At 42.7% G+C, this 13,531-nt stretch overlaps 1 protein-coding gene across 3 annotated transcripts in view; it reads left to right on the top strand.

Annotated features, from left to right (window-relative positions):
• LOC121567871 (stAR-related lipid transfer protein 13-like) overlaps positions 1-13,531 on the top strand; it is a 115,075-nt gene that overhangs the window by 32,195 nt on the left and 69,349 nt on the right. The window contains exon 1 of one of the 3 annotated variants that reach the window (XM_045220286.1): positions 11,933-12,414. The exons of the other annotated variants lie outside the window; for them this stretch is intronic. Coding sequence (XP_045076221.1) covers positions 12,291-12,414 — 124 coding nt within the window. The 5' untranslated portion in view covers positions 11,933-12,290. Of the gene's footprint in view, positions 1-11,932; positions 12,415-13,531 lie in introns of those variants that run through there. 3 annotated transcript variants of the gene reach the window in all.

The raw sequence follows: 13,531 nt of genomic DNA, 5'->3' as shown, positions 1-13,531 counted from the left end.
GAGGGAGATAGAGAGAGGGAGATTGACAAAGAACAGTGCAAGAACATAGCAGTTACACTTAGCCGCTGTGTCGTTCAGACATGGCCTGTAACCTGAAGCTTTAATATCCGTCCGGGTGTTTTGTTATGGTAAACATCACCTTGGCTGACCTGCTCTCTCACAGTGAAGGGACAGGACACTGCAGTGCCCTAGAACTGTCTATCACTGTCCTAGACCACACACACACGCGCGCGCTTGCACGCGAACGGACACACGCACACACACACTCTTCTCTGAATATATCCTCTAATCTGTGTTGACTGGTGCAATCTAAAGCCAGTTATTCTGTGGTTCTGTGAAAACAAAGGAAGAACTGTGTGGAAAGAGTTCACTCTCTTAATAAGACACTCCGTGTCTGAAGGCTCCATTGGGTTATTTAGACACTGCGTTCCTCACACCTCTCTGTGAATGACTCCAAGGCAAAGCATCCAACAACCTGGCTGACTTCCCTCACCAGGAAAAAGGACACGTCTTTAAGACTCTTTGTTAAACTGGCTTTCTTCTTTAGTTTATTTCCTCTTCACTCTTCAATTTCACCTTGTTATAATAAGGACTTGAGGCATCCTGCTGGTCCTATTGACTCTACTGTCAGGCTGCCGCTTTGATAAACTCTACAGAGTACTGACTGACATGCACTACATGATTACACCCCCAACATGTCATCCTCACATCAGATCAGCCTATACCCTAGTATATTCATATATAGCGAATAGCTGTGAGTAGACATCATCTTTTTTAGGTTTCTTAATCAAATAGATGCTAACTGTCCTGTATTGTTTAAATGTTATTTACTATAGAGTTCTGCACCATTAATATGAACTTGGCTGAAGCTGAGTGTAGTCAATCGATGCTGCCACAGGGACCATTCCTAGAACACTAGGGAACACTAAAACAGGAACATTAGAACACTTGGGAACACTATCAGAGATAATGTGGAATAATACTGCTGTGAAGTTCTGCATTCTGCCAAGCTGTTTCTTCCCCCCAGACTCCCATAACATGATTGTGGTCAGTGTGATCATTCATCTTGGTGTGAAACGAGGTCTGTGCTGGCCCAGTCAGTATATACAGTATTCTAAATCACTGCTCTGGATCCATGGGTCCAGATGACGCACCACTGTCTGTTATACAGTATAACTCCAGGTCAGCCTGGTGGTAATCATCCAGTAGATTTGTCTTTCTATCTTTGTTTGACTCTGTCCCACCAGAGGCACATCACATTGCTCCCAGCTGCCTTCCCAAACCTAGGCCTCTTCCCTCTCTCTCCTTCTCTCTCTCTCCTTCTCTCTCTCTCTCTCTCTCTCTCTCTCTCTCTCTCTCTCTCTCTCTCTCTCTCTCTCTCTCTCTCTCTCTCTCTCTCTCTCTCTCTCTCTCTCTCTCTCTCTCGCTCTCTCTCTCTCTCTCTCTCTCTCGCGCTCGCGCTCTCGCTCTCTCGCTCTCGCTCTCTCGCTCTCTCGCTCTCTCTCTCCCCAGCCTCTCTATCTCTCCACTCTCTCCCCTCTCCATCTCTCTGCTACCTCTCTCTTCCTCTTCCACCCTCAAACCATTTCTCCTCTCTCCTTTCTCCCCCTCATTGCCCTCTGCCAGTGACCCTAGACAGCTGCAGCCTCTCTGCTCCTCTACCAGAACACTCCCAGGCTGTCACATGCACACACACACACACACACACACACACACACACACACACACACACACACACACACACACACACACACAAACACACAGGATTGATGATGAGGGAGAATGGGGTATCACCTGTAGAACCGTAGACAGAACACAGGCAGAATGTAGGCAGAACTTAGTCTGAGGGCGAGGGCAAGCATGTTGAACTCAGACAGTCCCTATCTTACTGATGTATTTATGATCAAATCTATCTATGGTGTCAGTCAAGGTCATGAGGGGGACAGAGGGTGAAGAGAACAGAGGGGGAGTCCAGCAGAAGGTGTGTGTGCGTGTGTGTGAGGGGGGTTGGGGAGTAAAGTGATAGCTGACACTCACCAGGCCCAGTCAGAGAAGATGACCAGCGACAGATCTGGAACAGCGATGTCAGGACAGATCTATAGATTCTATACAGAAATGCATGATGTATTCCCTACATAGTGCACTACTTTTGACCAGAGCCACAGGGGCAATGGTGAAAAGTAGTGCACTACATAGGAGAATAGGGTGTCATTTGGGACACAGCCACAGTGTTATGGAGAAGTGGATGAAGGATCACCGACTGGATGAAGCATGTCGTTGCTGTGGCCTCAATAGAAAACAGGTGTTCTCTCCAAGGTGGCCTATATTCAGTGAAGGGGCTGTGTGTGCTCGTTTGTGTTTACCAGTGAATGTGGCCAGGACATTCAGCATTTTTATCCATTTAGCGACCTTAAAATACTATAATAGACAGCAGGTCTGGACTGTGTTGATGTGTCAATAGTGGCTTCGCACAGAACTTGGAACTTGGAACTCCTGGAAAACCCGTTTCCATGTCATTATACTGTTATTCACTCCCCCTCCTCTCATTGGCCAGGATGGTCCGATCTATGACATCAAGTGTTATATTTACTAGCCAGTCGTCATGTGTAGCTTTATAAAGAGCTCCTGGCCTGACCAGAGCATGAAACATTACACACGGGGAAAGATGGAAAATAACTTGTGGTTTCCTGAATCCACAGACCAGCCAGACTGTTAGACACAAGATAAAAACTGTAACATAAATATACAGTCATTAGAGATACTCTTCTTCATTATGCTTGGGAGAAGATGTGAGAAACTACTTCAAACTACTACTAGAAACCTTCATTAGTAATGTTGCATTTAAGCTTTTGTCATTTGAAATGCCACATTACTTCTGATGCCTTCTATCCTGGATAAAACCATGAGCATGGCCAGGAAATCCCCAACATTATAAAAATGAATGACCAAAAATAAATCCATCCTGTAGTTTGATTGTGCCATAGTGAACAATTAGTCCATGCTGCCTGCACTGTCACAAATGCACCCTCTTCCCTATTTAGTTCACTACTTTTGACCAGCGCTCTGGAATAGGGAAAAAGATGCCATTTGTGACTCAAACCAGAGAGAGAACAGGAAGAGAACAGGGTTTAGTCAGAGTTAATGAGGCAGGATGGCCACTAACACTCTAGGGCTCTGGGACATGCCTACACAGCCAGCATGACCGCCTCCACTCCTGTTGAATGGCAGTCAGTCTGCCTGTCCTCTCCTGGCTGTGTGTTTGTCCAGTGGAGCTTGGCTGTGAGGAAGCATGCAGCAGGAGCTTTACACAGCTCTGTGCGTTCACCTGTACACTGCTGTAACATTGTTACAGCAACAAAAACCCTCCAATAACAAAAGGCTGCTTTCTGCCTCTTTAAAGTGGATTCAACTACAGTATGTGACTCAGTAATCAAAGAGCAATAATATATATATATATATATATATATAGAGAGAGAGAGAGAGAGAGAGAGAGAGAGAGAGAGAGAGAGAGAGAGAGAGAGAGAGAGAGAGAGAGAGAGAGAAAGAGAAAGAGAAAGAGAAAGAGAAAGAGAGAGAGAGAGCGAGAGAGAGAGAGAGAGAGAGAGAGAGAGGGATTAGAGAGAGAGAGAGAGAGAGAGAGAGAAATAAAGAGAAAAGAGGAGAGAGAGTGAGAGAAATAAAGAGAAAATAGGAGAGAGAGTGAGAGATAAAGACGTGGGAGAGAGAGAGACAAAGACAGGGAAAGAGACATTTGTATGATTCTATGATTCATGTTAAATACTCTGCCTCCCACATTTTATCCTGCTAGACAAACATATGAAATCTATCCTTCACAAAACATTATCCATCCACCCCCTAACAGTCCATTACAGTCTAGTAGGACTAAAAGTTACATACTTTAGCAGCAGTCTGACTTTAGATGGGTCTGTCATACTGTCATTGTCATGGTGTGTGTGAGTGTGTGTGTGTGAGTAGGCTCTCTCTGGAGAACCCTACTCCTACTTTCTAACCCCTAACCCCTCATCTAAACCCACATACACACCACATGTTGCTCCTCTGGAAAAATTGAAAAGCATCTTGGGAATATATGGTCAGGAAATGTATAGTGCATGACTGAGACGGGCCTGTAAGAGCGGGGTGAGGGGGGAGACGGGGCGTGAGAGTTCCCTGGTGCGTCTTATTTCCATTAGGTTGGGAGTGTAATCCCCCTGACTATTGAGGGGGTGTGGCCTGGGACCTCATCATCCAATAACAGAGCAGAATCAGCTTCCCCCACATCTGGGATTTTCTCACCACGCCGATCAGACAACATTCCACACACACAAACACATGCACCCACGCACACACACACACATAATGTAAACATGCGAGAGAGAGAGAGAGAGAGAGAGAGAGAGAGAGATGGAGAGAGAGAGAGAGAGAGAGAGAGAGAGAGAGAGAGAGAGAGAGAGAGAGAGAGAGAGAGAGAGAGAGAGAGATGGAAAAGAGAGAGAGAGAGAGAGGGGGGGGGAGAGAGAGAGAGAGAGAGAGAGAGAGAGAGAGAGAGAGAGAGAGAGAGAGAGAGAGAGAGAGAGAGAGAGAGAGAGAGAGAGAGAGAGATGGAGAAAACGAGAGGGATGGATAAAGAGAGAGAGAGAGCAAAGAAGTAAACTAGCTCTCTGAGAGGTTGCCAATTTCTCAACAAGATGAAGAGTGGCTTGTGAAGTGGCCTGTCCAAAACAAACATTCAGAGAGGAGATAATTGATATTTCCTCTCTCTGCATCTCCCTCCCTCCCCCTTATCTCTCTCAATTCTATTTCAATTTCAATATAAGGGCTTTATTGGCATGGGAAACGTATGTTAACATTGCCAAAGCAAGTGAAGTAGATAGTAAACAAAAGTGAAATAAACAATACATATTAACAGTAAACATTACACTCTGTCACGCCCTGGCTCTGGGGACTCTTAAATGTTGAGCCAGGGTGTGGAGTTTCTATGTCATATTTTCTATGTTGTGTTTTCTAGATCGTGTAGATCTATGTTGGCCAGGGTGGTTCCCAATCAGAGGCAGCTGTATCTCTTTGTCTCTGATTGGGGACAATACTTAGGCAGCCTGTTTGGCACTAGTCGGGGTGGGATCTTGTTCCGTTAAGGTTTGTTTTGTGTAACCTAGGACTTCACGTTTCGTTTGTTTGTTGTTTTGTCGTGAGTTTAGTACTTAATAAAATATACGCTTATCACGCTGCACCTTGGTCCGTCTCATCAGTAAACGATCGTGACACACTCAGAAGTTCCAAAAGAATAAAGACATTTCAAATGTCATATTATGTATATATACAGTGTTGTAACAATGTGCAAATAGTTAAAGTACAAATGGGAAAATAAATAAACATAAATATGGGTTGTATTTACAATGGTGTTTGTTCTTCACTGGTTGCCCTTTTCTTGTGGCAACAGATCACAAATCTTGCTGCTGTGATGGCACACTGTTTTTCACCCAGTAGATAAAGGAGTTTATCAAAATTGGGTTTGTTTTCGAATTCTTTGTGGATCTCTGTAATCTGAGGGCAATATGTGTCTCTAATATGGTCATACATTTGGCAGGAGGTTAGGAAGTGCAGCTCAGTTTCCACCTAATTTTGTGGGCAGTGTGCACATAGCCTGTCTTCTCTTGAGAGCCAGGTCTGCCTAAGGCGGCCTTTCTCAATAGCAAGGCTATGGTCACTGAGTCTGTACATAGTCAAATCTTTCCTTAAGTTTGGGTCAGTCACAGTGGTCAGGTATTCTGCCACTTTGTACTCTCTGTTTAGGGCCAAATAGCATTCTAGTTTGCTCTGTTTTTTCGTTAATTCTTTCCAATGTGTCAAGTAATTCTCTTTTTGTTTTCTCATGATTTGGTTGGGTCTGATTGTGTTGTTGTTGTTGTCCTGGGGCTCTGTGGGGTCTGTTTGTGTTTGTGAACAGAGCCCCAGGACCAGCTTACTTAGGGGACTCTTCTCCAAGTTCATCTCTCTGTAGGTGAGGGAATCGCTTCCTTTTAAGTGGTTATAGAATTTAACGGCTCTTTTCTGGATTTTGATCATTAGCGGGTATCAGCCTAATTCTGCTCTGCATGCATTATTTGGTGTTTTTCGTTGAACACAGAGGATATTTTTAAAGAATTCTGCATGCAGAGTCTCAATTTGGTGTTTTTCCCATTTTGTGAATTCTTGGTTGGTGAGCGGACCCCAGACCTCACAACCATAAAGGGCAATGGGTTCTATAACTGATTCAAGTATTTTTAGCCAGATCCTAATTGGTATGTCGAATTTCATGTTCCTTTTGATGGCATAGAAGGCCCTTCTTGCCTTGTCTCTCAGATCGTTCACAGCTTTGTGGAAGTTACCTGTGGCGCTGATGTTTAGGCCGAGGTATGTATAGTTTCTTGTGTGCTCTAGGGCAACGGTGTCTAGATGGAATTTGTATTTGTGGTCCTGGCAATTGGACGTTTTTGGTACACCATTATTTTTGTCTTAATGAGATCTACTGTCAGGGCCCAGGTCTGACAGAATCTGTGCAGAAGATCTAGGTGCTACTGTAGGCCATCCTTGCTTTGGGACAGAAGCACCAGATCATCAGCAAACAGAAGACATTTGACTTCAGATTCTAGTAGGGTGAGGCCGGGTGCTGCAGACTGTTCTAGTGCCCTCGCCAATTCATTGATATATATGTTGAAGAGGGTGGGGCTTAAACTGCATCCCTGTCTCACTCCACGGCCCTGTGGAAAGAAATGTGTGTGTTTTTTGCCAATTTTAACCGCACACTTGTTGTTTGTGTACATGGATTTTATAATGTCGTATGTTTTTCCCCCAACACCACTTTCCATCAATTTGTATAGCAGACCCTCATGCCAAAATAAGTCAAAAGCTTTTTTGAAATCAACAAAGCATGAGAAGACTTTTAAGTATAGCCAATTGCAATTTGTGGTCTGTATATTTTATCATTTTATTTAGGATACCATCAACCCCACAGGCCTTTTTGGGTTGGAGGGTTTGTATTTTGTCCTGTAGTTCATTCATTGTAATTGGAGAATCCAGTGTGTTCTGGTAGTCTTTAATAGTTGATTCTAAGATTTGTATTTGATCATGTATATGTTTTTGCTGTTTGTTCTTTGTTATAGAGCCAAAAATGGTTAGATAACTCTTCGTGTTGTTGTTTGTTTAGAGTTTTCAAATTTTCCCAGAATTGGTTAGATTCTATGGATTCTTCAATTACATTGAGTTGATTTCTGACGTGCAGTTCCTTCTTTTTCTTTAGTGTATTTCTGTATTGTTTTAGTGATTCACCATAGTGAAGGCGTAGGCTCAGGTTTTCTGGGTCTCTATGTTTTTGGTTTGATAGGTTTCTCAATTTCTTTCTTAGGTTTTTGCATTCTTCATCAAACAATTTGTCATTGTTGTTAATTTTCTTAGGTTGTCTGCTTGACATTTTTAGATTTGATAGGGAAGCTGAGAGGTCAAATATACTGTTTAGGTTTTGTACTGCCAAGTTTACACCTTCCCTATTACAGTAAAACATTTTGTCCAGGAAATTGTCCAGAAGGGATTGAATTTGTTGTTGCCTAATTGTTTTTTGGTAGATTTCCACACTACTTTCCTTCCATCTATAGCATTTCTTAATATGATTTAGTTCATTTGGCTTTGATGCCTCATGATTTAGCATAGCTCTGTTCAAGTAGAGTGTGATTTTGCTGTGATCTGATAGGGGTGTCAGTGGGCTGACTGTGAACACTCTGAGAGACTGGGTTGAGGTCAGTGAAAAGGTAGTCTACAGTACTACTGCAAAGAGATGAGCTATAGGTGTACCTACCGTAGGAGTCCCCTCGAAGCCTACCATTGACTATGTACATACCTAGCGTCCGACAGAGCTGCAGGAGTTGTGACCTGTTTTTGTTGGTTATGTTGTTGTAGTTGTGTCTAGGGGGGCATATGGGGAAGGGAACGCTGTCACCTCCAGGTAGGTGTTTGTACCCCTGTGTACTGAGGGTGTCAGGTTCTTGTCCAGTTCTGGCATTTAGGTCACCACAGACTAGTACATGTCCCTGGGCCTGGAAATGGTTGATATCCCCCTCTATGATGGAGAAGCTGTCATCGTTAAAGTATGGGAATTTTTATTGTGGGGATATACAGTGAGGGAAAAAAGTATTTGATCCCCTGCTGATTTTGTACATTTGCCCACTGACAAAGACATGATCAGTCTATAATTTTTATGGTAGGTTTATTTGAACAGTGAGAGACAGAATAACAACAAAACATGACTTAGTACTTGGTGGCAAAACCCTTGGCAATCACAGAGGTCAGACGTTTCTTGTAGTTGGCCACCAGGTTTGCACACATCTCAGGAGGGATTTTGTCCCACTCCTCTTTGCAGATCTTCTCCAAGTCATTATGGTTTCGAGGCTGACGTTTGGCAACTCGAACCTTCAGCTCCCTCCACAGATTTTCTATGGGATTAAGGTCTGGAGACTGGCTAGGCCACTCCAGGACCTTAATGTGCTTCTTCTTGAGCCACTCCTTTGTTACCTTGGCTGTGTGTTTTGGGTCATTGTCATGCTGGAATACCCATCCACGTCCCATTTTCAATGCCCTGGCTAAGGGAAGGAGGTTCTCACCCAAGATTTGACAGTACCTGGCCCCGTCCAATCGTCCCTTTGATGCGGTGAAGTTGTCCTGTCCCATTAGCAGAAAAACACCCCCAAAGCATAATGTTTCCACCTCCATGTTTGACGGTGGGGATGGTGTTCTTGGGGTCATAGGCAGCATTCCTCCTCCTCCAAACACGGCGAGTTGAGTTGATGCCAAAGAGCTCCATTTTGGTCTCATCTGACCACAACACTTTCACCCAGTTCTCCTCTGAATCATTCAGATGTTCATTGGCAAACTTCAGACGGTCCTGTATATGTGCTTTCTTGAGCAGGGGGACCTTGCGGGCGCTGCAGGATTTCAGTCCTTCACGGCGTAGTGTGTTACCAATTGTTTTCTTGGTGACTATGGTCCCAGCTGCCTTGAGATCATTGACAAGATCCTCCCGTGTAGTTCTGGGCTGTTCTAGTGCCCTCACCAATATATGTTGAAGAGGGTGGGGGTTAAACTGCATCCCTGTCTCACCCCATGGCCCTGTGGAAAGAAATGTGTGTGTTTTTTGCCCATTTTAACCGCACACTTGTTGTTTGTGTACATGGATTTTATAATGTCGTATGTTTTTCCCCCAACCCCACTTTCCATCAATTTGTATAGCAGACCCTCATGCCAAATTGAGTCAAAAGCTTTTTTGAAATCAACAAAGCATGAGAAGACTTTGCCTTTGTTTTGGTTTGTTTGTTTGTCAATTAGGGTGTGCAGGGTGAATATGTGGTCTGTCGTACGGTAATTTGGTGAAAAGCCAATTTGACATTTGCTCAGTACATTGTTTTCACTGAGGAAATGAACTAGTCTGCTGTTAATGATAATGTAGAGGATTTTCCCAAGGTTGCTGTTGACGCACATCTCACGGTAGTTATTGAGGTCAAATTTGTCTCCACTTTTGTGGATTGGGGTGATCAGTTCTTGGTTCCAAATATTGGGGAAGATGCCAGAGATAAGGATGATGTTAAAGAGTTTAAGTATAGCCAATTGGAATTTGTGGTCTGTATATCTTATCATTTCATTGAGGATACCATCAACACCACAGGCCTTTTTGGGTTGGAGGGTTTTATTTTGTCCTGTAGTTCATTCAATGTCATTGGAGAATCCAGTGGGTTCTGGTAGTCTTTAATAGTTGATTGTAAGATTTGCGTTTGATCATGTATATTTTTTTGCTGTTTGTTCTTTGTTATAGGGCCAAAAAGATTGGAGAAGAGGTTTACCTATACATCTCCATTTTGGATAGATACCTCTTCGTGTTGTTTTCCAATTTTCCCAGAAGTGGTTAGAGTCTATAGATACTTCAATTACATTGAGATGATTTCTGACATGCTGTTCCTTCTTTTTCCGTAGTGTATTTCTGTATTGTTTTAGTGATTCACCATAGTGAAGGCGTAGGCTCAGGTTTTCTGGGTCTCTATGTTTTTGGTTGGATAGGTTTCTCAGTTTCTTTCTTAGGTTTTTGCATTCTTCATCAAACCATTTGTCACTGTTGTTACTTTTCTTCAGTTTTCTGTTAGAGATTTTTAGATTTGATAGGGAAGCTGAGAGGTCAAATATACTGTTTAGGTTTTCTACTGCCAAGTTTACACCTTCACTATTACAGTGGAACGTTTTGTCCAGGAAGTTGTCTAAAAGGGATTTAATTTGTTGCCTAATTGTTTTTTGGTAGGTTTCGACACTACATTCCTTCCATCTATAGCATTTCTTAATATTATTCAGTTCCTTTGGCTTTGATGCCTCATGATTGAGTATTGCTCTGTTCAAGTAGACTGTGATTTTGCTGTGGTCTGATAGGGGTGTCAGTGGGCTGACCGTGAACGCTCTGAGAGAATCTGGGTTGAGGTCAGTGATAAAATAGTCTACAGTACTACTGCCAAGAGATGAGCTATAGGTGTACCTACCATAGGAGTCCCTTCGAAGCCTACCATTGACTATATACATACCCAGTGTGCGACAGAGCTGCAGGAGTTGTGACCCGTTTTTGTTGGTTATGTTGTCGTAGTTGTGCCTAGGGGGGCATATGGGGGAGGGAATGCTGTCACCTCCAGGTAGGTATTTGTCCCCCTATCTCTCTCTCTCTCTGTCTGTCTGTCTGTCTGTCTGTCTGTCTGTCTCGGTCTAGCCATAATATTCTATATAGATAACAACAGCCTTTGTTCTGGGTGGTAGAGGGTTTTAAATCAGGGTCGGGGTCAATTCAGTGTGTGCTTATGTGTGTGTGTGTGTGTGTGTGTGTGTGTGTGTGTGTGTGTGTGTGTGTGTGTGTGTGTGTGTGTGTGTGTGTGTGTGTGTGTGTGTGTGTGTGTGTGTGTGTGTGTGTGTGTGTGTGTGTGTGTGTGTGTGTGTGTGTGTGCGTGCGTGCGTGCGTGCGTGTGTGTGTGTGTGTGTTCCTGCAGGCGGCATTCTGCCCAATGGGGCCTGAACAAGTGGAGCTGAAAATAGCAACAAGCAGGTCACTGCTGAGGAGTTCCATGCATAACATAGTTATTAGCCTTTATAGAGAGAGCAACAGTGTGTTCTCCTGTAAGATATGGGAGGGAAAGCAGAGGTCATGTCAGGAGGCAGGCCTATCCATTATAGAAGCTGTCTGTCAGTGTCCAGCTGGTCGTTGTGTATTATAGATCTGAGAGAATTATATTACTGTATAACTTTCTGCTGAGGGTCAGCTAGGTTGACATTATAAGACAGACATGGGCTGAACAGGGAATAAGACAGTTATTACCCTATTTTTACACTGTGTACTTCTATTCACGGCAACCCCATTATCTCCATAAAGCGGTTTATGTTTTTCTATATGAAAACCGTTGAAGAGACATGGAGTAGGCTACTCCAGACTGAACCGGTTGTTGCTCCCTGTCCTCTGTTTGTCACGATAATATCTGGAGTTGAACTTAATATGATATTGACACAGCAAAGTCACTATAATGTCTGGTGTGATATTGACACAGTAAAGTCACTATAATGTCTGGTGTGATATTGACACAGCAAAGTCAAAAAGGCTTAACTTTCCTCTCCTTCAGGGGAGTTTGACCTCTGATAAGTTTGTGTATCAGAAAAAAAAAGACACTTCATTTTAACTCACTTAAATCCATTTTGATGTAGCCCTAATTCCACATTTTCTGTAACATTCCATGGGTATTACCTATTAGTCACAAGAGTGAAAGCTCTGTCTAGTGTGGTGAAAGTGAGAGTAGCCTGGTGAGTGAGAGGGTAGAAGGGAGGGAGGGAAGTGGAGGGGTGAAAGATAAAGGGAGGGAGAGAAAGCAGCTAGTGTAGTCTATCTATGCATATAGACTGACCGTCACCGTGGTGGAAACTTCAAACAGCCACACATCTGGTCCTAGCTTTGTCCGGCACGGGGGCTGCCGAATCGTCCTGTCGATTCTCTTTTACTGAGTTAGTTAAATATCGTTTAACTGAAGGACTTGGCAAAGATGGATACTTTATACAGAACATGTATCTGTTCTTCGGTCAAATGTATGGCTGGTTAATTAATGGTTACACTCTACTCTGCGACTGTAACTCAGTCCTAATCAGGTGAAGACGCATCGCCGCGAGCGCAGAGGGGGTGTATTCAGAGGAACAACGCAATAACGGGTTCATGAGGACCGGGATTTGTTTTATTATGGTGGACTCACGGATTTACTATGACAACTAAACGCAAGTCGACGAAAGTGAAGCTGCGGCGGTGTTTCAGTGAGACGCTGCGCGATTCCACGTCGAAAGCCTGGGATCTACTATGGAAAAATGCCAGGGAGCGAAGACTCGCAGGTCAGTCTCCAACAAGTATCGGTGTAGTATTGAATACACACCATATTTATTTAATATGTATTTATGCTGTAAGAAAATAGCCATTCTTAACTTTGTTAGATTTTAAAAAATGATTTTACACAGACAGATTCTAGTACAGAACTTGTTTTATTAAACAAGTATCTTAATAAGCCCACTAACTTACAAACCTGGCCGTTGTAGTTAATTTTCTAATCACAATCAATCAAGTGAATGTTAAAGGGGCAATCAGCATTTGCTAGATCCATTTTTGGACTTATACATTAATGATAATAATACCCTACCCATTGATTCTTGAAGAATATATCTTATAAATGCCTCATATGAGCTTAGTTCAACTGTCATACCCCATCAGAGCCCAAAATATAAGCTTGTTTTACTGCAATGTCTGTAAACAAAGTTAATTTAAACAAAAACGATATAGCCTCAAAACATGGTTACAACTATAATTGTGATATCATGGATGGTCAGTCCTTGCATCCATAGCTCTGTCAATGAATTTGAGTGGTTATTTATCCAGACCCATCCCTCAGCTTTTTAACGAAGCAGGGACGCGGAAAACGCTTTGTTATTGTCTATACTGCTGATTGCTGCTTTAAACTATTCATCGTATCGCTCATTGGTGGATTGACACAGGCAGCCCAATTCTGATATTTTTTCCACGAATTGGTCTTTTGACTATTCACATCAGATCTTTCTATATGCACAGAATACATTCTGCACAGTTGTCCTCATAATTAGTTTTCTACATTAATAATATCCATTAACATGTGTTCACCAGGTGTACTTACCTTAGTTTTACATGTGACTTACCTCGCTGTTATTTATTTGTTTGTTTAAAGATCTTCTAATTTACAATAATAATTGTAATTTACCAAAACACTTGCAATACAGTTTTACTTCTTATTCACTGCTGGTTAGTTATAATGATTGATTTGGATGAAAGCAAAAGAATATCACAATATACAGTACTGGTCAAAAGTTTGGACACACCTACTCATTCCAGGGTATTTCTTTATTTTTACTATTTTCTACATTGTAGAATAATAGTGAAGACATCAAACCTATGAAATAACACATATGGAATCATGTAGTAACC

Source organism: Coregonus clupeaformis, chromosome 6 (assembly GCF_020615455.1).
Source record: "Coregonus clupeaformis isolate EN_2021a chromosome 6, ASM2061545v1, whole genome shotgun sequence".
NCBI classification, from domain to species: Eukaryota; Metazoa; Chordata; class Actinopteri; order Salmoniformes; family Salmonidae; genus Coregonus; species Coregonus clupeaformis.
Note: the sequence above shows the minus strand (reverse complement) of the source record. Positions and strands in the feature narration are given on the sequence as shown.